Consider the following 24,645-nt stretch of genomic DNA (forward strand, 5'->3'; position numbering starts at 1 on the left):
GCAGTCCCCAAATTCCTGAGTTTGAATCGAAGAATATAGACAGTATGTATACTCCGTATATTGGAATCGGTAGTCGTATAGATACGTACGTACGTATGTGCGTGTGTATCTGTCTCAGTGTATTGACGACGGTTGGCACCCTAAACCGCAGTTTCACCCCCTTATAACCCTCCACATCTCTCAACTCTCTCTTTCCTTTCTTTTCTTTTCTTTTCTTTTCTTTTCTTTCTCCTTTCCGTTTTCTCTCTCTTTTCACTACATTCCATTTTCGATCCCTTGTCTAGTTTTCGTTTTCATCTTCATGCATCCATAAACTCCGTGTTTAATTCGTTGCATGTTACATTCATTATCCCTTCGAAACACTCTGACTCCATTTCGTCATTTATTATATTTCTTCGTTCGTATCGCGTTTTTCTCCCCTCTAAACAACAACAACAACAAAGTAGAAAATATATATACTTTTGCTGCATTCTTTGACCGTAACGGCTTCTTGAATTCCCTCGTTCTCATTCTCATTCGAATGATTCAATTGAACTCACTCAACCCTTATTAGTGCCGCTATCTGACTATATATATACATTCACGGCAACAGTGCTTAGTATCTAGTAGAACTTACTAACAATAGCAAAATATGGCCCCCGCAGCAGCTTCAGCAAGTAACTGGCTCTCATTTTCTCTCTCTCCTATGGAAATGTTGGCTTCTTCCCATCATCACCAAACTCCCCAGATTCTCCCTTCTTCCATTTCCAACTCTTCTCCTAGTCATAATTACTATCTTGACCCTTTCTACACCACCGGTATGTACTATCTATGTTTTTCTTTTGTTTCTTTTGTTTTTGGTGTGTGTTTTATTAATGGGTACGTGTGATTTTGTTTTGGACAGATTGGGGGAATCAGAAGCCGGGAATGGGGATGTACACCGACTATGTGCTGGACCAGCAGATAGAGGATAACAACAACCAACAACACCACCACCATTCAACTTCATCAACGGTGCCGAAACTCGAGGATTTCTTTGGCGGTGATCATCATCACAATAACAACAACAACAACAACAACAATACGGCGTCGTATAACAGTCATAACGAGACAACAACTCAGGACTCATCTTCTCAGTTGACTCATTTCTACGACCCACAACACCAAAGCTCGACCCCGGACTACTTCACAAACAACCACCACCACCACCACCAGCAACATCAACAGCAAGATCTGAAAACGATGACATCTTCAGCCGGATTTCAAGCCGCGTTCTCTGCGAACTCCGGCTCTGAGGTGGATGACTCGACGGCGACTCATCTTGGGTGCGGTGGAAGTGGGGCTGAGTTTTTGGGGCATTCTGTTGAGTCGACTCAGACCGAGTTGGTCCCGAGTTACACCGCTAACAACAACAACAGCAACAATGGCGGGAGTTTGTCGCTTTCTGTAGTTCCACAAACTGCAGAAAAATCAATAGTTGCTGTAGATACTGATAATAATAGTATTAAGAAGATTTCTGATACTTTTGGTCAGAGGACCTCCATTTACAGAGGTGTTACGAGGTAATTTCTTTTTTTTTTTTTTAAAATAATAAATTTATTTTCATTTTGGAAATGTAAACGGTTAATTTTAATTTTTAAAAATTGTTAACAGGCATAGATGGACGGGACGGTATGAAGCACATCTGTGGGATAACAGCTGTAGAAGAGAAGGGCAAGCCAGAAAAGGGCGTCAAGGTAATTCATCTCCACTTTCTTTTGAAAATACTTCGTATTTAATTACTCTCAGTTGAATAAATGATTAAACTTAATTCATTTCCTATTAACCATTTTAAAAAATAATTAGTCTCAGTTCATTTAATCAAATTGAATTTATTGATAAACATGTTGATTTATTACTTGTATTTAGGAGCTGAATGATTAAACTCAATCCATTTCCTATTAACCATTTAAAAAAAAATACAGATTAGTACTCCGTATTAGTTAATGCATTTTCCAAATAACGATACCCCCGCAGATATTTCAAATCGTAAAAATATTACTCGTAATAGTGCTGATTATTTTAGTTGTCGAGTAATATGTGGATTGAATAAACTTTAGTTAAGTAGTTGGATAATACTTAGTACAAATTATGGAGTAATAATATAATATGCACGATTATTTCATTTCTTATACGAGTAGTCTTTTACAGTTCTTCCTAAGTTATTTTTCTCAACTCTCGAGTCTCGAGCAGTAAAATAAAAATGGTTGTCTTCTAAAGTTTTAACGTTATGCACATACGGAGTACCAAATAGGAGTACATGTTAATTACGGATTTATTGTATACTCCAATAGTTATTCAAAATTGACCAATACTCCTACAAATATGCATCGATATTTGTAAATGACCACCAATATTTTGAAGTGGACCAAAAAAAAGTTGGAATGGAGGGAAAAAACAATGTTACAAATTTGAAAAATTACTCCCCTTTTAATTAATTTAAACTCCCAAAAGTAATTAGTGAGTGATAATTTTGTGATGGAATGGAAAGATCAAAGATGCATGCAATAATAAATTAATAATGAGAGATTAAATGTAAGGTACATATAAAAATGTTATTACTCCTAGTAGAAGTATCTAAAATTGTGGAGTAAATCAATCAAAATAAAAGCTTACTGCCTTTTTAAAAATTATGATTGATTTGATACACTGCGTATACAGTAAGTGATACAGTAGCATACGTATGCAGTACAGCAGTAGGTTTATTTTTGATTTTTTTTAAAAATGGAAAAATGTAAAATTAGTTGTACAGTGTGAGTACCACAAGTACTGTGTACAGTATACTGCAACTTCTCCCCCAAAAAACTGAGACCTTGCTTTCATTTCATTTCAATTCACTGTTGAAGTCATCCGTCAGAATTCAGAAATGTGCCGCCATTTTGCTACACTCTCTTTCCTCTCTGCTTTAATCTGGGTTTTTAGCTTTCTTTCATTTCTGTCTTCTCTATCTCTTTTTTTTTGTTTTTGTTTTTACTTTGGGGGTGTGGTTTGTTTTGGTCAGCCCGAAAGTTAAAGTTGTAAACGTGCCACTGCCAGCTGGTACAATGCTACATTTTATACATATTTGCTTATTTGTACCATTCTATTAAGTTCCTTGTATACCCACCTGCAATACAATCCGTAACTCGTATTCTCTCTGTTCCAAATCCTATAATGGTATTTACGGGTGACTGAGATCTTTATACGGAATATTCATATAGGGTCTTACGGTGAAATTAATTTAGGTAACAATTTATATTCATTGAAGGAGGAGATTTGTGTCGACGTACATTTTTTCTGTACTACGAAAAACAAAATAAAGACGTGAACGTTTTTCATGCTCAGAAATGTGAACACGTCTAAAGAAGGTTGTTAAGTATGAAACCCTCCATAGACCACTTCCAAACGCGAAAACTTAGTTTAATTTAGTTCATCCATTGACATAGGAAACTGATTATGACACACCACGTTGTAAGTAGAGCACTGAGAACTGTTGATACGGAGTACTCCGTATGATTTTATTTTAGTTCATCAATTGACATACTCTAGTAACTAATACGAAGAACTAAGTATTCCATACATGTTAATACAGAGTATTAATTTTGATGTAGTTGTATAAAAAAAATAGCACCCCGATTGTGATGGGACTTAGCTAAGAGTGGTTCCACATGTAAAGAAAAGAGAAACAAAGAAAGAGTTTGTGGTGGCAAAAGTATTTTCTAATCGTGTAGCTTTTTGTCATTCACTTTGTTAAAACCAAAGTCTGAAAACATACTGCTAAAAATTTCACCCGCATTCCCTTCCCTTCCCTTCCCTTCCCTCCCACTTCTATGCTTTTTTACTTTTTCTTTTTGTTTGTTTTCAAAATACTTTAATTAGTCTTATGCACCGTTTGGATAGAGACGGTCCAATCTATAGCTTTGACCAACCCACCAAAGAAGCCTTTCATGTACCTACACTAAAAACACTAGCCCACAAATTAGGCCGCAACTTTTCTCTAGTTTATACACTGTAATGCTATATTTTACATGATAATAATACTTTGGTGGGGTGGTTTAATTTTTGTGTGTTGATTTCCTTGTTTGCTGTACTTTGTCTGTGTTGTTTGAGACACTGTGACCGTGTGACGAAGATGGTATTACGTACTAGTTACCCCGACTTTTTGTAGTTGGTTCATGTCCACACGTTGCACGGCGAAAGATAATACATAAATGTACACTTGTTGTTTCATACGATTATTTGAGTTACTGTCGTTAACTACTTAACCGAGTCTATTAATTTATTTTGTCAGGATATTATATTGTGGTTTTTGCTATGAGTTTTTTCAAGCCTTGACGTTTTTTTTTCTTTTTTTGACATGATTTGCGGAACTTTTGGTGATCGGCTTACCATATATTGCAGTCTATTTAGGTGAGTTTTTTTTATCGTACGTTCACTTTGTCATTGGATGAAAATGCGAAAAATGGCAGAGTAAATGCATAAGATTAATTAGCAAAATGATAAACAAGAAATATGTGCAATATTTTCCAGGTGGGTATGATAAAGAAGATAAGGCAGCTAGGTCTTACGACTTGGCAGCTCTAAAGTACTGGGGCCCCACCGCCACCACCAACTTCCCGGTAATTTCTCAATCCTTTCGAATTCAAGTTATACTAATTACACTACTCCGTATTAGAATTAGAAAGTTACTTAAACCTATCAAAATTGCTAACTATTGGTGTAATTATGTGTTTCCATGCAGATATCTAGTTACACCACAGAATTAGAGGATATGAAACATGTTACCAAGCAAGAATTCATCGCTTCACTCCGAAGGTTGAACCCGCACCCTTTACTTTGTTGTTAATCTCAGAGTCCAGCTTATACAACTAGCATTTCTGATGTGATGTCTTGATGTAAAATTATGCAGGAAAAGTAGTGGTTTCTCTAGGGGCGCATCCATTTACCGGGGTGTTACAAGGTCTATATACCGTTCAATCATCTTCGTGTTTATGTCAATATGCCTAGTCATTTCAATGAATTAACAATGTATATATGCAGGCATCATCAGCAAGGGCGATGGCAAGCAAGGATAGGCCGTGTTGCTGGCAACAAAGATTTGTATCTCGGAACATTTGGTATGTTAAAAATCCCTTTTTTACAATGCTGTATTCCTTAATAATCTTTCTGTTAACTGAAATCTCATCTCAACTTGTGATAATGTTAACAGCAACCGAAGAGGAAGCAGCCGAGGCCTATGACATAGCAGCTATCAAGTTCAGGGGTGTGAATGCAGTCACCAACTTCGAGATGAATCGATATGACGTGGAAGCAATCCTTAACAGCAATCTTCCTATTGGTGGGGCCGCCAAGCGGTTGAAGCTTGCTACAGAGGCTGCTGATCAGAAACCATCACTCCGCCTAGACCAACAACAATCACATTCTAGCAACGGAAGTAGTGGTGGTACAGGTAGCACCATCAACTTTTCTGCTATCCAATCAGTTCCTCCTATCTCATGTGCAATGCCATATGATACTGCAACAGCCATCTTCCACCAGAACTTATTCCACCACCTGAATTCCAATGGTGGACCCCATCATCAAGCGGTTGTCTCATCTGAGGGTTATGGTTCGGGAGTAGGGGTGTCGCAAATGATGTCGCTGATGCCACAGACACCAGCAGAGTTTTACATATGGCCTCATCAATCATATTAACAAGCTAGGTGAATAGGTGATGATCAACTAATGGGGTAGTGGTGGGAGGTTAATTAGAAGGTTTTAGGTTTTTAGGTATTAGTTCAGCTTAAGTTAGTGGCTATTGATTAAAGAGAAAGCTAATTTTGAATCCCAGAGATGTCTCTCTCTCCTATTAACAGGTTTTCCCTATCATTTCCATATCAGCTGACCCAACATTTATTATGTTTTGATCTTAGTATCTGACCCATTTAGCCTCCTAGTGTAGCGATTAACCTTTTGACAAAGGCTGATGATAGTAGAAATCCCGGGTTTCGTTTTGAGAGTTGGTAGAAACTAGAGGCAAATACTGGAAATTTTGTGTATGTATAGCTTTATTTCAATAGCTCAATCGCGAGATTGGTGAAATGGGTCGTGCAAAAATGACTTCCAGAAAAAAAAGGAAAAAAGGAAAAAAAGTTTATCTTTTCTAGTTCATTTCATCTGTCTTCCATATGAACTTTATCATTAATTTCTTAGCATGCATGATGCATATCAAAGTCCACAGGAGAAATGAGCTTCTGTTCAAGCACATTACAGTGAAATGGAAAAACTGTAGGAGGTCGATTACACTACATTAACATAACATCTTGCATCAGCCATCAGGTGTGATTTGTTGGATTATTTTTAGTTCAGTTCATTTCAGTTTTATATTCAAATAAGTTTATTTCAGTTAAAATAGTTTTTTTTCATTATATGATTAAAGAAGTTCATACAAGTCCAGACAAAATAAGTCGAATAAAAGATGTTATAAATACATTGTAAGTGCATATAATATAATTTAAATAATCAATTTATAACTCCATATAACTATATAAGTTCAAATAATATAACTTAACATCAATATTAGAACTACGGATTTCATCATGTCCAAATCATTATGGTTGATTGCACTACAGTTAACATAACAGAGAGGATTCAGCAAGCAATCTCAAAATTGTGGATAGTATCTCGTTTACATCACTGTTAATTACGGGTCTTTGTGGCTATGCTGATTAAAATTTCTAAACAAAGAAAATATGTTTAAACAACATACAAAGCATAAAATTAACAGAAACAGCATATGGTGAAGTATCATTTAATTTCCAAGGAAAATCCAACACAAAATTAGGACACCAAAAGTTAACAATAAATGGGTTACGAGTTCATGACTTCAGTCTGTCCAAACCTTCACGGGCCACAGTGGATTCGGGCTCAACTTTTAGGGCCTCTCGAAAAGCTTCACAAGCCTCCTCTTTCATGCCTTTAATCTCATAGCACTGGCCCAATAAACAAAACCCCTTCGGATTATCCCGAGTCAGACTCACCGCTTCAACCAGGTCCGACAATGCCGAGTCAATTCTTCTCCTCCGATTCACAGCCAATTGTAACTCGGCTCGCTTCACCAGCGCATCCCCCCTCTCTCTCCCGGAGAGAGACTTCGATGTCGGCGGTGAAAGCGCGGCGTCGAGAGACCGGAGCGCCGATGTTCGGCGGCCGAGGACGTCGAGCGCCAGGGCACGAAGGATCAGTGAGGCGGCATCGCGAGGGAGGAGAGAGAGAGCTATGTCAGCTTCAGCGACGGCGTGTTTGGCTAAGGATTCGGCATTAGCTCGGTGGCGCGTGGATCTAGCACGGCTGAGTAGCTGCGCGCCGTTGAGGAAGTGGCGGTTCGCTTGAGAGGCGGCGCGGCTGTTAGATCGAAGCTTCGAGAAGGCTTTCTTCGGAAGATTGTAGATGACGAGGAAGATAGCTAGGGTTAGAAGTAGAAAGGCTATCTGAATCACTGTTTCTGATGACAGCATTTGCATCTTCGATTTTTGTAAGATTATGCTCCTGAAGCTGAGATTCTTCAGGTAACCCAGTGGGGTGCCTATTTAATTTGTACACTTTTTGTGGCGCATCATTCTGATTTTTTCATCTTTACATGCTCAATTTCATGGTTTTCATCCTTTTTTTTCCTCAATTTGCAATTTCTATTTCACTATTTAATTTTATCAGTGCAATAGGTTGGAAAAGGTTGTTTAAAAAAAATTTGGATCATTTTTTAAATCCGTAATAGATTAAGACCCTCAACCCATGTTCTTTTGACTTCACTTCTGTTCAGCCAAATAAAGCTCGCGTCTAAATCTAATACGTAGTACTCATGTTTACTTGTTAAAATCGGATCAATTTGTTATACATTTACATTTTTAGAAGCGTTTTTGGTGAAGTAAATAGTTGGAGGGTACTAATCGTACTAAGGTGGTCACAAGTTCAAGTCAAGTCTTAGATTATGAGAAATTCTGACATATTATCAACACTTAAAAGCCTAATGTTTCTCAAAACTGTTTGCTTATGGTAAGTTTTACACGATCTTTGTATCCTTCTCTTTGTAACATGTGGTATAGTTTCGTAGATCATAGAAAAAAATAAAACTTAAGGATCAAGTTTTGAGTTATGGAACTATGATAACTTGATACTACAATTGCTTAGAGAAGATGTCGAAAAGGCGACTTTGGTGAAGGCGAAGTTATTTCATGTCTTCTGGATGAGTATTAGTGTATCACATCTGGTGTGACCAATTTCTTTCCGTATATGCATGTTGAATGACACCATTTAAAGCCTGCATTATCCTATATTCCTCGCCATACATCAAAATTAATCTTAACCTTGAGTCATTACTGTTTTCCAGGTTTTAGATTCATGTAGAGTTTCTTTGTTTCTGGAAAAAGTATGAAGGAGTCTCACTGAAAAACCAATACCTATTGATCTGTACAAATCCTTAGATTCCCAAACTAACCCATACAATATTTCTTTCCTCTTGAGTGATGGACGCGAGACCTTGAACTTTTCTACTTTATGACAACCATAGACTTATAACCTCTAGACTTCACAATGGTGTGTTAGTTTAATATTTAAACTCAACAACCTAGGAATTGAAGGAATATAGCCTTAGATGCCCAGCAAATTACTTATTTGCAGCATCAGTATCATCCCATAGAAAAGAAAAAAAACAAAAGAGGGATAACCAAAGACAAAAAGAAAACTCGAGAGGGACATCACTCCATGATTAGTTCCTTATGTCGATTGAGATCCTGGAGGTAGTTCGAGCAAGTGTAGTTTTCCAAGTCACAAGCGTCCAGCATAACCGATCTTTGGGATACCGACTTCTCCTGTATCTGTTCAACTAACGCTGTACCCTCTCCCTGAAGTAGCTCCACAACCTTCATCACAATCCAAAACCAAGGATATATTATTTAGCATTACAATGGATTTATACACAACTTAGGGAGGAAGAGGATAGAAGAAAAGATAGTTACTTCGTTCATGAAGGGGCGGTTGCTAGGTGTATGATGAATGCACATTGAAGCTATTGCCATTGCACGTTCCATTTCCTCTGTGTCATAATTGTCACCCAATTTCGGGTCTGCTATTTCCTTAATGTTCCGTGACTCAAGGTAAGGTTTTGCCTGACGGGAAAACAGAAGTCTAAGAATTCTAAGAAGAACACATAAATGCATGGTACTTTAGACATCATTGTTGAGGAGTCACTTAGTAAGAAATCTCTGATTTTGTGGTTGAATCCTTTGAAGGCAAAAGGAAGATTCGGACTAACATACCCACATCACGAGGCTTTGTCGACTGGAGCCAACAGCAACAGCATGACGGCCTGTTATGATTTCCAATAAGAGCACACCATATGCAAATACATCTGTCTTCTCATCAGCAATGCCATGCATGAAGTATTCTGGAGCCAGATAGCTGATAGTTTCCAAGACAAGAAAATGCAGATTTACCAAAACAGTAGTGAGCTAAAATTAAAAGAGAGGATAAACTTGCTGCGGATATTAGTGTTTACCCAAATGTGCCCTCAATAGGATACACTACATGGTGAAGCCATTTTTCAGGGAGCCATTTTGCTAGACCGAAATCAGATATCTGTGTGTCCAAATTTTCAGCCAAATGCAAAAGAAAAAAGTTTAGTTAGTTAGTTGAAACATGAACTAGAAGGAAATTTGTAGTGAAAATAGACGGTCACCAATGGCTCATAGTCTTCATCAAGGAGTATATTTGAGGCTTTGATATCTCGGTGAATTATTCGCCTCTGGCAAGTGTGATGGAGGTAACTTAATCCTTCTGCCACTCCTACAGCTACCTTGATCCTTGTCGTCCAATCCAAACCTCCTGAGGGTCCTGCATTTTTTTAGGCTTACTCTCTTAATTATATAAAATACTGTTTTCCTGAAAAGTATGTATACTGATAATGACTGTAAAACTGTGTCATAGGTGAATGTAAATTGGCACCTTGAAGACAAGACTCAACACTGCCGTTCCTAGCAAACTGAAGAACCAAGTAAAGGCCACCTTCAACGCCAAATCCAACAAGCCTAGCACTGTTTGGATGGTCAACATGGGCAATGATTCCAAGCTCTGATAAGAAATCAGCAGTTCTCTCCTCATCTTCCGTTTCTCCCTTCTTCGTCAGTCTCTTCACAGCTACAAGTGTACCGTCAGGTAAACACCCTTCGTACACTTCTGCATGCCCCCCTTTCCCTAGTAACCTCCCTGCCAAAGTTTTAGAAGCATGTAAATAATTCAGTAAAATTATGATTGTGATACGGTCATGACATCAGTAAAATTATATCAGTTTATAAAAATTCTGCGGTGACATTTTTAAATCCTTCTTGTGTCTCTGCTTTCGTACTCTCATCGTTATCAATGTGGGTTTCACCTCAACCCACCTTGTCCATACTTTCCTCAACTTGGAGATGGAAGCTTAGGTATGTAGTACTCCGTACTTGATAGTGTACAAGCACCATGTAGGCAGTGAAGCCAACAAAATGTGCGTATCCAGCTAAGGACATGTGGATTGGAGTATGGCTATACCCCATATTTATGAAAATGATACTCTCTGTCTGAAACTAATTGTCATATTGATTTGATATAATTTGAAGTGTGAACTAGTAACTGAAGTTGCAGGATAATTAAGTCTAGTTGGAGTAGTTTTTAAGCACTCTTCTACCTGCTTGTGCATATCTGCTGGTATAACAAGACCTGATGTGCCCATATTATGTCTCCCAACCCACAAACTAATCAAAAGACTCATTGTTAACAAAATGAAAATGACCCAATCTATGTTTACATCCCACCACCAAATGACTAATCATAATTTGTGAACACATACCATAATAGTCTCTTCCCCTTCTCTTGCCATTTCGTTTCTTTTTTGATATACACTTCTAGTAATTGACCGCGGTGTATAGATATACTGCGTGGTCTGCGGTGGGTATAGATCCTAAAACCTTACTGAGGGTGCATTCTATTCAACTTATCTGATCTGAACTTATTGGACCTGAAACTTACTTTTTTTAAGGTGAACAAAACTCCCCCTGAATGTCCAATCCGGAAACGTAAAAGTTCAAAGAGTCAAACTCTACCCTGTTGATCCAACAAAAAAGGTGAGACTAACATAAGATTCTTGATTGCTTGACCCAATAGACGAAAATAATGACCCGAACTATGTTTTGTCCAAATCCGCAAATGATTTAACAGAATGGTCATATTTTTAATTTCACCAACGGGAAAGATCCGGATGGAGATTGACCCAACCCCTTAAAACCTATACGGAGTAGTTATTAGTTTTGGTGTGTGGTTGTAAGGTAAGATGTGGACAATATAGTGTCATTCTTTACATTTAACAAAAAGCAATTACTGCATCCTGAACCTGGAACAAAATAACAGAAGTTGACCCCTGTGGGTCAACTACTTAAGACTACGTGGTGGGTGAGTTTTTGTTATAGCTTTAGACGCTTTAGTATGTTACACCCGTCGGTCCCTTTTTGTTTGCCCTGTTTGCCGGTTTGGTCCGTCTTTAAAAAATTACCACAATATTAAAACTGATCATGAGATCAAAACTTTACTCTCACATAAAATATATTTGGTTCTACCACTTTTGTCTTTCTCCATTTACTTGAACCAAACCAAACTCTTAATAAAGTATTTTTGGTGCAGAGTCAAACCATGAGAGACGAAGTGAGTATGAATTAGCTTTATGAGGATAAGAATGAAGTTCACAGAGGACACTTGTATAAAAAGGTTACATGACATGGGACATGAATAATCAATGATGGGTCAATCCCAACAACCAAATCGTAATTTGAGAGAATGACTTTTCTCTTAATCTGAGAGTTTATAAACCGTTTACCCTTTCCCTTCAAATATGCACCTTATTTAAGACTTGTAGACACTAGTTATGCTTAATGGAACCCACCGCCATTGACGTCTTTAACAAGCTTGCTGCTACGCCATTACTACTATTCTGAGTATTCTTCCCAGTCTTAAACAAGCGTAGGATCACAAGCAACCCTGATATAAGGACCAGTTCTGTGCTAATTAGCAATGCTTTTACTTCTGCCTTTATTGCAAAATACAGTAATACCAGTAAACCATAAATTTATTTTATTAGTCAAACTGTAATCAATTATCATGTGCTGTTGTACCAATACTCCATTTTATTGCCACATATTTTAGCTAAAGTTGCCAGAAAACTTACTCTAACTAAAAGTTAATCCTACAATGTTACTCCACTTAACATTCTAAGATTGTTTCTTTTTAGTTGCAAATGAGTCATAAACGCAATATAAATTGTAAAAGAGAGAGAGAGTCAGAGAGGGGATTAAACATGTGCTTTTAATTGCGCACAAGGTATCTATCTTAACCACTAGGTCAATACATAACTGATAATAATGTTCTAGGATTGTATTTGGTCACCGATATGTGCTAAATTATATGATCTCGGAAATTGGCTATGATACCAACTTTCATGTATTTATAAAGAGTATTTTTTTTTTGGGTAAAAGTATGCACAAGAATACAAGATCATTATATAGTTAGTTAGTTAGTTAGTTACTGTTAACTGGTTATAGAAGCTTGTATTAAACGAGGTTTTAGTTCAACCGTTTGTCTCGCGTGATTATCAATGACTAAAGGAGGCCTGCCCAAAATGACTACGCTTCAGACGGCTTTTAATAGTTTGGTCGTGAAGTCTGCTGGTCAAAAGTGCACTCAGTTTAACTTTTTGTCAATAACAACGTCACTAATTAGGCACATAAACATACAACAAGTCACACTTTCCCTCTCAATGGACTTGAACCAAAATCATCAATTATCCAAATCAATGTCATTAAAATTAGGCAAACATAACCAATTTTACCATATGCTGAAATCAAAATGACATCATGTTCCAAAAAAATTGGTTACTAGAGAGAGAACTCATCAAGTATACGGAAGGAAAGATGACTAACATACAAGTCTAGCGTCCGAGTCCCCTCCTACACATTGTTGTGTAATTATGCATCGAAAACTTATATTTACGTAGTATCTTCTAAAATATGATAAATAATTTTCCAACACTAATATAGGATTAAGAAATACTCCATCCGTCACTACAAGATTGCCTCGCAATTGTTTGGTCAAACTGTAAAAACTTTGACCATGAATTCTCATTAGCCTATTAGAAATATAATCACATGCGGTTTTGTTGGATTCATTTCGATCTATGTTATTGAAATATGAACTTTTTGTAATTTTAAACGTAATTAGAGATATTTACGTTTTAAGTCGTATATTGGAACAAGACGGAGGTGATACTAGCTAAGTTAATAACATAAAAGAAAACTAGATAGTTTCATGAAGATGAAAATTTAATCCAAGAAACTTTAGTTTGCCATGTTAAAAGGGGGATTGAAGTTCTTACCAGGACTAAAATGGTCTGTTGCAACTGCAAGCTCTGAATACTTAAAATTCCTCCAAGAAGGCTTAGCCGCCGAAAAAAGACCGCAATCAATACTTGCCTCCGCGCTGCGAATTCTAGCCAATTTTTTACGGAGACTCTTGGCAGAAAGATCATAGTTACTCAGTAGATTAATAGTGGTGTTGGAAAGCCTTTTTACCCCAGATTTTCTCTTCATTATATCAATAAACCCTTTAAATTGAACTCCATAACTTAATGGCTTGAATAATGCTCCTCCTCCTCCTCCGCTCGTCGTTTTAGGGGAAGATGGTTTTTCAGTGGAAGAAGAATTGCAACTGCTGCTACTGCTGCTGCTTGTTGGACTATCTGAAACAGAGGAGCCATCTGAAATTGGGATTTCCAGCACACCTCTTGGAGATGGTTCACTCGTTTTAATTCCCAATTTATTGAATTCATTTTCAAATTCTGTTTCTGGGTTCTTCTGGGTTTTTTGAATTTCTTCTTCTGTAATTCATGAAACAAAATAATAAATCAAATACAGAACACCCCTGTTTTTCATTATAGAATATAATCATGAAATCCTTGTATTAACAAAAAGTTGATGTATTATATGATTGATTTTGGTTTAGTCGGAAACTTTATTACCTGGGATGGTCATTTCGGTCGAAAATCTAAGAGCTCTCCCTGCAGGCCGGCTGCAGTTATGTATGGGGTTTCAGGAGAATGAAAAGAGAGCCCTTAGAAATGGAGGATTCCTTAATTCACGTCATAGAATGTTTGAGATAGCCCAGGAAGAAGAAGAAGAAGAAGAAGAAGAAGAAGAAGAAGAAGGAAAAAACAGGGAATGGGAATAAAAAAGAGGCAAAATGATGCTTAAGAAAGAAAGAAAGAAAGAGTATATCTTGTGAGGGTGGTTATTCTTGGGAATAACAGGGGAAGGGAGGGAAAGTAGTTCAACTTATGATGATTTGGATTTGGTTTTGCTATATATATACCCTTTTTACTCTCTTTTTATGTTTATTGCTACTCTATATATATTCTGAATATTCATCCAAATTTTTGCACCTTTTTTCTCTCTTTAATTTTGTTTTTTCTTCTATATTCGTGTGTTTGGTTTTTTCTGTAATACTTTGGGCTTGGAAAAAACCATCACCCACTTCTATTATGGTTTTTCTTAATTAAGGCAATATAAATTATAAATAAAAGGGAGGAAATTCGATCATGTAACTTATTGTATATTTGTCAAACTTTACTATAACTACTATGCCATAACCTGGTTGGTTTAGACGCCTATGGTGTGCAATGTGCATGTTTTGATTAAGATTAACTACTAAATATGACTCACAATAAAATATTGTATAATCCGATTAGTCTTATTCAATTTCTTAGTAACCTTTTCTATACTTCCACTAAAAGACTAATCTTATTCACGATATTCTGTAGTATTTCAACTCAAAGACTAATCTTATTCAAGATATTTTAGGCTGAAATTATCGAACATGTTTTACCTATCCGATTATTTGCCTTTGGGAGGGATCTACAAATTTTATTTTTAACCCCCCCAAAAAAAAAAAGGTACTATTACAACGTACTCCGTAATATTTTGTTGTCACTCTTCGAACTTGTAACCTAATATTTCTGTCTCTTTTTGTTCTTTTATATATTCTGTATTACTCTTTTATGTTGAGAATGTTTCATTTTATATTATTACATAAATGCCCTTGATATTCTTCAAACTTGTATCAAGTGATTAATTTAACCAATTAAATTCATTTGAACATTTAATCTTTTACATTTTCCCATTATGGCATTAAATCTTTCACACTTTTCCAATGTCAGATTTTGGATAAAAATAAAAACATTATGCAAGCGAATAAACATAAGGGAAATGATAAATCCAAGGAAGAATTTCACTTCTTCCAAGGAAATCAACTATAAAAAAATGTGGATAATGTACATTGTTTAAGAATTTAAATTTAAATTATTATTCATTAAATCGTGTGTATGATACCAAACATAAAGAACAAAAAATGAACGGATGGAGTATAATACACTGACCCGTTTAAGATCATATTCCGTAACTATTAGGCCAAAACATACAAGTGAGAAACTGAGAAAATGAGATCAATATTAAATATGAAGTATATAATATATTTTTTTTGATAAAATACGAAGTATTTAATTGATATATGCCCCCTTTTGCTCAAGAATTTAGCCGCAACTAACGGTATTAAAAGCACCATAGAGGACAAATCTCGGGAAAATGTGGCGACCCTTTTTCTGGACAAAGCTCACTCAAGTATAGTTTACCAAAAACCCAAACAGTATAAATCATTCGGTCACCACTCACCAGAGTTTATTGGATCATGATTAAAGTTGACTCAGGTTGGTCGACTCGATCCTAACGAGCCATAAACTCTTCCTACTTGTCAATGTATATTTTATTTTGAATAATTCTTAAATGGACCGTGTCTTAAAATATAATCAACAACTTGTTTCTAATTTATTTTGGCATTTTATTAGGATTATTATGAAAAAATATCAAATTATCTTTCTTGATACATGTTGTGCTTGAATAATGTGATTTTAAGTCATAATTCGCTTTTACAAACGTAGGGTTACTATGCTTCAAAAAATGGTTACTATGACTAAGAATTTTGGTGTTTAATTTATGATAGTTACTATATGAACAACAAAGGTCCCTATGAGTGTAAATAAGGTGTTAGAGAGAACTATTGATTTTGGGTGCACAATAATATTATTGTGGACCAGGTCCACGCAAGAATAATCCTTTTATTTTAATACGGATCCAACCTGGGACATATAGTAACTTACTTATCGTAGATTTAGAGTCTTTTATGTATAACTGGTATTAAGGGTGCATTCTATTATTTTGACTCATGGACTTGTGCAATCTTTATTTTTTCTGAATTTATCTAAATTTAACTGAATTTGTTTATCTTGAAATAAGTGAAAATAAGGTGAACAGAACATGTCCTAATTGTAATTTACATGCGTGACGGTGCATGTATCGTTAAACTTGCAACATATAGAAGACGCATAATAATATTAATGCAAATTGTTAATCTACTAATTTGTACCATGATGATTTATCAAATTACAACGAGCCAAAAAAAAGCACGTACCCAAATCTCTATGACTAAATGGATTATGACATGAACTTGTTGAACCAAAAAAAGTAGGTGAACTAATCCCGTTAAAATTGCCTTTGATTTGGTTTTTAATTTTTCCAAAGGGTTGAAACCAACTTCACTAAAGTCTCTTCATTTAGAGAAGTGAGTATAACAGAATTAACGCCTCTTTAAACTACAATTAGTTTATCCTAGTAATAACCATTTAATTTAGGTTTATTTTCATAATATTACAACACCAAATTGACCAAATATTTTGCATGGTGGGGCAACTAATCCATGCGTGTGTTTAGAGAAAGAAATATAGTGAAATCACATCATCATGTTAATTAAGTGAAACATAAACATAAACAATTATTTATAATTAATTAGTTAGAAAATATCGATGATGTCTTAGTCTAGTAACAAACATTGGAGGATTAAGTAAGATAGGTAACAAGTTTGAATCCACCTCCAAATTTCTAATTTGTATTGTTTTTATGACTCATTCGTAAAAGAGGAAAAAAACACGTAAACATAACTAACTTTAATTTGGTGATTAGAGGGTTTGTTTAGGTTGTGGGTGAAGATAGATTAACAATTTAACAGCAATGGCTCATCTGTTTTCACCAATTGAATCTTCTATCTCTTAGCTTGTTTTTTGAGGTAACATCAAATTAATTAAGAAATATATACCTTGAGATAATCAACGTGGTACTTTGCTTACATATAAGAAGTAGTACTACTTTAGAAATTGTGTCTATAACAAGTATGAAATATATAACGACTATAATAAGCAAGTATCAAACACTTTCATCAGTTTACACTACTCCATAAGGATTGAATAATCTTCAAGAAACCATTCACTGAAATTGCAGTATGTAGGAGCAGTGGCGGACCCAGGATCATAGGTTAAGGGGGGCACAAAAGCTACACGAATAGTTGCTACTCCGTAGTATATAAAAAGACACAATAAATATTTGTAAAAAAAAAAAAAAAAGTGGGTAACTTATAGGTTTTTTTATGATGTTAAATTCTTATAGTTGATTTTAGATAACACAAAGTTTATGTAGATTTAGATTTTTTTTGTAAATGTATCACTAAAAATCTATTAAATAATGTACAAAAACGAAGATGACTACTGTGATAGAATACTCCGTAGTAGTTAAAGGAAATGATTTATTCTTATCGAAGTGGACTTTTTTAATTAAGAAAAAAATATAGTCCAAAAAATATAGTTGCTACTCCGTAGTATATAAAAAAGGTACTCCCTCTGTTTCTAAATAAGTGTCACTTTTCTATTTATGGCGTTCCCTTATAAGTGTCACATTTCTATTTTTGAACATATACTTTTCCCACTTTTCGATACACTTTTTCCCACTTTTCCATACACTTTTCCCACTTTTCTATAAATCATTATTACTTTTACTTACACATTCTACACTTTTCCACTGTTCAATCCCCACATACACTTTTATTTGTACTTTATCAATAAATAATTATCTACTTTTTCCTTTCCCAAAACGAAAACATTCCCAATCATTACATCTTACACAATTCACAATTTTATTAAGCACCGTGCCGAGGCCCAAAAGTGACACTTATTTAGGAACGGGGGGAGTATTATAATAATTTTTGTATAAAATAATAATAATAAAAAAAGTGGGTAACTCTTAGATTTTTTTTATATAATGTTAAATCCGTATAATTGATTTTAGAGTCTAGACAACACAATGTTCAAATTGACTGAGAACATTTTTTTGTAAATGTATCACTAAAAATCTATTAAATAATGTACGAAAATAAAGATGACTAATGTAATAGAATAGTTAAAGGAAAATATTTATTCTTATCGAAGTGGACTTTTTGAAAAAAAATAATATATGTAGTCCAATTTAATGAGGTGGAAGAAAGAAAAATGCTTTGATTTGTAAAGAAAGTTACAATCAATGTTTATTGATAGTGGAAAATCATTGACTAACTAGAAAAAACTAATTGAAAGAACCAAGAAACGGCAATTAAGTTTAAGAGGGAAAACAATTATTAAAAAAAAGGTTGAAGAGGAAAAAAAGTGCAAATCTAATCAATTTGGTTATCGAACCCGTGACAAAGTGACACCTTAGCATAATTAAACCTCCTCCACTCCTCATTGAGGCGAGCTGCGCTTTCCAGTGCAGTTAAGCAGATTTAATATATAACATTTATTTAGGGTGTCACATAAAAAATTCCAGTTTTTTTGTTCTTTTCGGGGGGTGGCACGTGCCCCCCTGGCCTTTAGCTGGGTCCGCCAGTGTGTAGGAGGAGGGGGGGGGATCTTTTAAGATTTTGAAAAATATATTACTCCCTCCGGCTTTTTTATTCTCTACGTTTTTTGTTTGCGCGTCCCATCTTAATCTTTATGTTTTGTTTTGGGCATTAAACAATTAGTCACAACTGAGGCTTAGTCATTGGATAAGGAAGATCTTGCTTGAGTTGTGTTGTTGAGTTTGAATGTACCTACACATCAAAGTATATATATTAAGTGTTGGTTCTTAGTTTCAAAACAAGGGATATTTTACACGGTGGTGCCTATGTGCTTTCAGGATTTCAGGACAAGTCGGATATATGCACGCATAATTTTCTATATACTAGTTATTATAAGTTCATACTGCATAAACCAAGTACATGAGATGGACCAAATGGCAGCAACAAAAATAGCAGATACAACAACAGCAAAAACAACAGAAATGGTAGCAACACAGCAAAAGCAGAACCAGCAGATCAGAAGCATTAGAAGCAAACCAGTAGCGTCAGACGCATATCAGAAGAAGCAGATCAGAACCTTGAAGAATATTCGTGACTTACTGATAGAATCATGCGCATATCAGAAGCATTAGAAGCAGACCAGTAGCAACACACATTAATCAATTTGTGACTTACAGATAACATAGGTACAAGTGAAATTTAGTTAAAGAGATACAAAGTATGTAGCATGATACATACCTCATGAAAAGCGACATGTGAGATGCTCTGACATCTCTTTGGAAGCACAAATAAAAAATAGCTTCATAATCAAACGTAGCTTCTATCTCGTTGCAAAGCACAAAAAATGGTAATGGTAATGCGATGGTCTCATTCTTCTTTCTCATTCCCATAGCTTCATTCTTGAAAACTTCTAATAGACCGGAGGTCACCTTGGCACGATCCTCATCAGTGATCTTATACTTTTTTGAGGATGTAGCTTGTGATGATGATGGCGATTGTGAGAAGGGGTTGCTTTCTTTTTCTTTTAGTTGCTTAAAAAACAAATAATATAAATTATTAGTGGGATTCACATAGAAAATAATATAAATTATTAGTGGAATGCACATAGAAAATAATATAAATTATTAGGAGAACAAGTGCGAATACCTTTTTCTTTGGAACTAACACACTGGAGTTCACTTTGGCACGTTTCTCATCAGTGACCTTATACTTTTTTGTGGATGATGCTTGTGATGATGATGGAAATTGCGAGAAAGGGGTGGTCTCTTTTTCTTTTGGTTGCTTTAAAAAAGATATAAAAACTATAAGTGGAATGCACATAGAAACTTATAAACACTTTATTAGGAGAATAAGTGAGGATACCTTCTTCTTTGGAAAAATTAAGTGAGTCGGCCATGGAACAAAACTATCCTTTGCTTGACAAACGAAAGTGAATTGTTCGTAGGACACGACAGTAGTGCAGTAGACACAATACCTTCCTTTATAGAGACTCGGCGATTACTAGGGGACACATCACACAAATGATTCTTAACCACTAATGATTCCCCTGGTATGTACATGTAATACCCCGAATTTTTAAAACTCGATTAATTATGCTTAAGTATTTTTATTTTAAAATCGTTTTAAATCCTAAATTCGAACTTTATTGTAATTAACGAAGTTTTATTTCGCTTGAATTTTTAATATTGTTACACGAATTACTATTTTTAGATTTTATAATTTAATTTCATATTTACAAGCTTAATCTTAATATTTTCGGATTTTAAATAATTTCGAAACGTTCTTATCTTTATTCGAAAACTAAACTTATTTTACAAAAGTTTTATTTCACGATTTTTTTTTCCAGATTATATTAATCTCGTATTTTCGAGAATAATTACGTTTTAAATATTTCGTACGTTTACGTTAAAGACTTATTCGGAAAATAAATTCAATTACTTGCACGTTATAAATATTATTTTCGGAAATTAATTTAGTCAAGATCGTTATTTTAATTTTAGTTATTAGTAATTTAATTCTGAAAATTAGCCCAAAAATTACTAAACTACCCTTATTAGCACCTAAATGAAACAAAGTCAGCTTCTCTTTTCTCTTCTTCTTCCTCACGTCACTTTGGCCATGGAAGTCAAAAGCTCCACTTTCTACTTATCACCACCTCAAGGCAACTCAATCTACTTGTCACCACCATATTGCAATTCAAACCTTACTCATCAAACCTACTTGAATATCTGGAAATCTAGAACTAGAATAGCTCATCTTATTCATCAATTTCTTTGATTCAATCTCTTCCACTTGTCAATACAATCAAGCTGAGTTGTTGCATCTATGAAGCCCCATAACAACTATAAATAGCTGCTCAACCATCCCAAATGAAACACAAATCAGATTAACCACTAATTCCTAATTCACCATTAAAATTCCTTAAAATTAATTCAAGAAATTTCCACCACCACCACCACTTCCTGCCACCACCACCCTGACCGCCCAACACCACCACGACCACCGCACACCCTTTCGCCACTCGCCGTCCTCCACGCCCAGCCTCCCCTGCCTCCATCTCCTCTGCGCCCATCCCCCTCCATCTCCCTCTCCTCCTCGCAGCCACGCCACCACACCGCCACCAGCGCATTGCGCCGCCCAGAACCAGCCACACCGCCCTCCACCTTGCCCGAGCAGCGACGCTAGTGCAGCCACTCCCCTTCCTCCTCTCTCTGCTTCCTCCCTCGTCCTCCCTGCCGTTCCCCTGCCCCCCTCTCTGTTCTTTGTGCGTGAAGTTCAGAAAACCAACTTCCAACTTTGGAACTTTGATTTTCTTATGAATCTCAAGTAAGCCCAATTTCTACTTAGGCCCAATTCTTCTTATTAAATTTCTGATTTTGCTATTTCATTCCAATAAGTGTTATTTTATGCAATTAAATTTAAGAATTATCTAGCATTATTATTATTTTCAAATTTAAAACCACTAACACATGTATTCCCTTAAAACTTGAATTTGAACTTTATTTTAATTACTTTATTTTAATTTATCTAATTAATTATAAATTTATCAACTAAAAACTTATTTAGAAAATATTGATCTTACAATATTTATCGTTTTAATATTAATTCAATAATTTAATCTTTTGTAAGAATTCGGACGCGGAGCTCAGAAAGAACGAACCAAGGATAAAGCTTAACGTAGCACGGAATTGAGGTAACGGCTATTGCTAGTACCCGCAATTCCCTTATAAATGTGATTACGAAATTATAACGTTATGATTGTTTTATGAACTGAATGTTTTAACATGTTTTATTGAATTGCGGGAAATGAATTATGTGTTGATTGAATAATTTATTATAATATGATTTGATGGAATTATTCCTTATTTCATGATTGATTGAATTTCTTATAAAATGATATTATGATTGATTGAATTTCTTATAAAATGCCGTTTATAAGAAACCATGAAAAGAAAGGATGTTTGATCGTATGATCCAAAGGAAATATGTTACTTCAACTGAAGTAAAAAGGCGAAAACGTAAAATTAAACGAAACATGATAAATGAAAGTGAAATTCCTAGCCCGTTAGGCAGTATATGTTCACAGGTTACGATTCTCGGTCATGCATGTACCCATGGGGCATCCGCCCATTGAGCCAAGGCTCTCATGTTTTCGGGCCAAGGCCCCATGTTTTATGGACAGAAGTCCATCGTGGAAGACGTTCCACCATGTCATACTTGCCACGGCTAGCATGTGCACCCAAAAGTTATTGAATGAATTAAATAAAGGACTTTATAAAATGTTTTAAATTATTCTATTCTCCCTGTGTTATTAAATAAAATGAATTGAAATGAATTTACGTTGCTAGAATAGTTCGTTACTGAGTCTTCGGCTCACCGTTTTTGTTTTCTGTTTTAGGTACTGCGGGGATCAATGGAGACAAGTAGTGGCGAGGAATTTCACTTGAATAATATTCACTTAGTTTATGCTTAATGTTTTAATAGTTTAATTAAAGACTCTTAGTAAGTTATGTACTTTTATTTCGGTAATATAAAGAATTATTATAATAACTTTTGGGATTTAATAGCTTATGATTGATGGTTGCCTTGTAATTCCCAATAGGGAGTTACGGCAGGTAGTGTCCCGACCAAATTAGGTTAATTCCGCTGCTAATTATGCTTTAATAATTGAATTAGAGGTCGGGGCATTACAGTTCACTTGTCCCGTTGCAACAATCTGGACTACTTTGTGTTCCTCAATCGCCAAACAACAGTCATGCATACCCTTGTCATATTAAATACATAAGAAATGCAGTTAGTGTTAAGATCAATAGAGTAGAGTAGAAATGCATGTAGGCACAAAAAATTTATTACTATGCCACGTTGGATATTATTCGGATCAAAAGTCAAAATATTATCTTGATATATATTTGACGGTCCATTAAATTTAGTTAATTTGGGTGAACAAAATTATTTTTCCCATTTTAGTTATTTTTATAACTCATTTATTTAATGATTAAAACCCAACAAAATGGGTTAAAACTATTTAATGAGTCATGACTGATAAGTCCAACTAAATAGGCTCAAAGTACAGCAAAACCCTAAAAGCTTCCTCATTATATAAATAGAGTACTTGACCTCATTTTTTGGAGGAGGAGAAACAGACGGCAAAACTTAAAATTCTCAAATCTCTCTCTGCCTGTCAAGTTATATAAAACTCTCTCCCTAGAAGAAGAACAACAAGCATTCAAATCAACGTGCCGTTCCATTCTAGAAGATCAACCTTGGACGAGATCAAGCCCGAAGGCCCTTATTCAAGAAGATCAAACCCGTTCGCGAGCAACATCAAATCGACATCAAATTATCCTGGTGGAAGAAGAACAACAAGTATACAAAATGACGTGCCGTTCTATTCTACATCAACATTCTTGAACAAGATCAAGCCTGAAGGCCCTTATTCAAGAATCAAATCAAATCAGTCCGTGAACCAAATAATTCATTTTTTTGAACCAAGTCAAATTCAAAGTGGAGATCGAATCAGAGGAGCAAATATTAGAGATTGTACCCAAATACAGAAAAATCAATAAAATTATTTTGTTCACTTATTTTGAGTTTATTATTTTGCAGACTTAAAATTTGTGTTTACAAATTTGGCACGCTCGGTGGGACAGTTCCTACCTCTCATCTCTTTCTCCACAATCAAATACTGATTCGTAAAAGCATGACGATGAAGAAACAAGATCCAATCATGGCGTCCAAGAAAAGATCCATTCATTTTGATGCAACTTTGTCATCACTAACAAACCCTGACGGTGGCCAAAAAAGCAACAAGTTCTTCCCTCCAAAATCAATCAAACGTCTGTCACAGAAGGCAAGCAATGATGCGTTCCAAGGCCCGTTACAGGAGCCAAGCAATGGAGCAGTCTACGGTCCATCAGAAGAGTCAAATAATGGAGCGGTTCGAGGTCCGTCACATGAGACTAGCAATGGAGCAATAGACGTCATCGTTGTAAATGTCATGGTGATTGAAGCAAACACCATTGAGGAAGAATTGGCGAGCATGAAGAAACTCCTTGAAAAACTTGTCAAGGACGGCGAAAAAAAGGGAGCCCAAATCAAACGACAAGAAGTAAAAATTGCCAGTTTGACCAAGAAGCTGGAAAAACGTCCCATTGGCGAATCATACAAAAACGGTGAAAACGAAAGTGAAGGAAAAATCGATGATTCTAAATCGACAGTGAAGTCCAAGCCAAGAAGGAGAAGAAAGCCCCATGGTGATTCGTTCTGCTTCCGTCAGATTCAAGATATGATAGCCAAAACTATCAAACAACAACAACTTGGCGTAGATCCTGACAAAAGTGGTCATTA

At 35.6% G+C, this 24,645-nt stretch overlaps 3 protein-coding genes across 3 annotated transcripts; 1 reads left to right on the top strand and 2 right to left on the bottom strand.

Annotated features, from left to right (window-relative positions):
* Positions 1 to 200: 200 nt before the first annotated feature.
* LOC110791961 (AP2-like ethylene-responsive transcription factor AIL6) lies at positions 201 to 6,147 on the top strand. Its single transcript, XM_021996730.2, has 9 exons — positions 201 to 797; positions 884 to 1,541; positions 1,633 to 1,715; positions 4,399 to 4,407; positions 4,528 to 4,616; positions 4,739 to 4,812; positions 4,907 to 4,957; positions 5,038 to 5,114; positions 5,207 to 6,147. Exons 1-9 carry the CDS (start codon positions 632 to 634, stop codon positions 5,689 to 5,691), a joined length of 1,692 nt encoding a protein of 563 aa, XP_021852422.1. The 5' UTR covers positions 201 to 631; the 3' UTR covers positions 5,692 to 6,147.
* A 549-nt stretch (positions 6,148 to 6,696) lies between these two features.
* Positions 6,697 to 7,749, bottom strand: LOC110791964 (uncharacterized). The gene has a single exon (XM_021996732.2). The coding sequence runs from the start codon at positions 7,497 to 7,499 to the stop codon at positions 6,855 to 6,857; it is 645 nt and encodes a 214-aa protein (XP_021852424.2). The 5' UTR covers positions 7,500 to 7,749; the 3' UTR covers positions 6,697 to 6,854.
* Positions 7,750 to 8,412: 663 nt separating this feature from the next.
* Positions 8,413 to 14,449, bottom strand: LOC110791963 (receptor-like cytosolic serine/threonine-protein kinase RBK1). The gene is made up of 8 exons (XM_021996731.2): positions 14,069 to 14,449; positions 13,427 to 13,927; positions 9,976 to 10,236; positions 9,710 to 9,864; positions 9,530 to 9,609; positions 9,291 to 9,432; positions 8,991 to 9,140; positions 8,413 to 8,894 (listed from the first exon to the last, which is right to left on the bottom strand). The coding sequence occupies exons 1-8, from the start codon at positions 14,079 to 14,081 to the stop codon at positions 8,730 to 8,732; spliced, it is 1,467 nt and encodes a 488-aa protein (XP_021852423.2). The 5' UTR covers positions 14,082 to 14,449; the 3' UTR covers positions 8,413 to 8,729.
* Positions 14,450 to 24,645: the final 10,196 nt, after the last annotated feature.

This window comes from Spinacia oleracea, chromosome 3 (assembly GCF_020520425.1).
Source record: "Spinacia oleracea cultivar Varoflay chromosome 3, BTI_SOV_V1, whole genome shotgun sequence".
Classification (NCBI taxonomy): domain Eukaryota; kingdom Viridiplantae; phylum Streptophyta; class Magnoliopsida; order Caryophyllales; family Amaranthaceae; genus Spinacia; species Spinacia oleracea.

What these genes read in the sequence shown, in the direction of transcription:
- LOC110791961 (XM_021996730.2), top strand. Translation starts at nt 632, where the DNA reads ATGGCCCCCGCAGCAGCTTCAGCAAGTAACTGGCTCTCATTTTCTCTC. An exon ending in ATTTACAGAGGTGTTACGAG is followed by an intron (nt 1,542 to 1,632) that starts GTAATTTCTTTT and finishes AATTGTTAACAG; the next exon opens with GCATAGATGGACGGGACGGT. An exon ending in TTCATCGCTTCACTCCGAAG is followed by an intron (nt 4,813 to 4,906) that starts GTTGAACCCGCA and finishes AAAATTATGCAG; the next exon opens with GAAAAGTAGTGGTTTCTCTA.
- LOC110791964 (XM_021996732.2), bottom strand. Translation starts at nt 7,499, where the DNA reads ATGCAAATGCTGTCATCAGAAACAGTGATTCAGATAGCCTTTCTACTT.
- LOC110791963 (XM_021996731.2), bottom strand. An exon ending in AACAGACCATTTTAGTCCTG is followed by an intron (nt 10,237 to 13,426) that starts GTAAGAACTTCA and finishes AAACTTTGGCAG; the next exon opens with GGAGGTTACTAGGGAAAGGG. An exon ending in CCTATTGAGGGCACATTTGG is followed by an intron (nt 9,433 to 9,529) that starts GTAAACACTAAT and finishes GGAAACTATCAG; the next exon opens with CTATCTGGCTCCAGAATACT.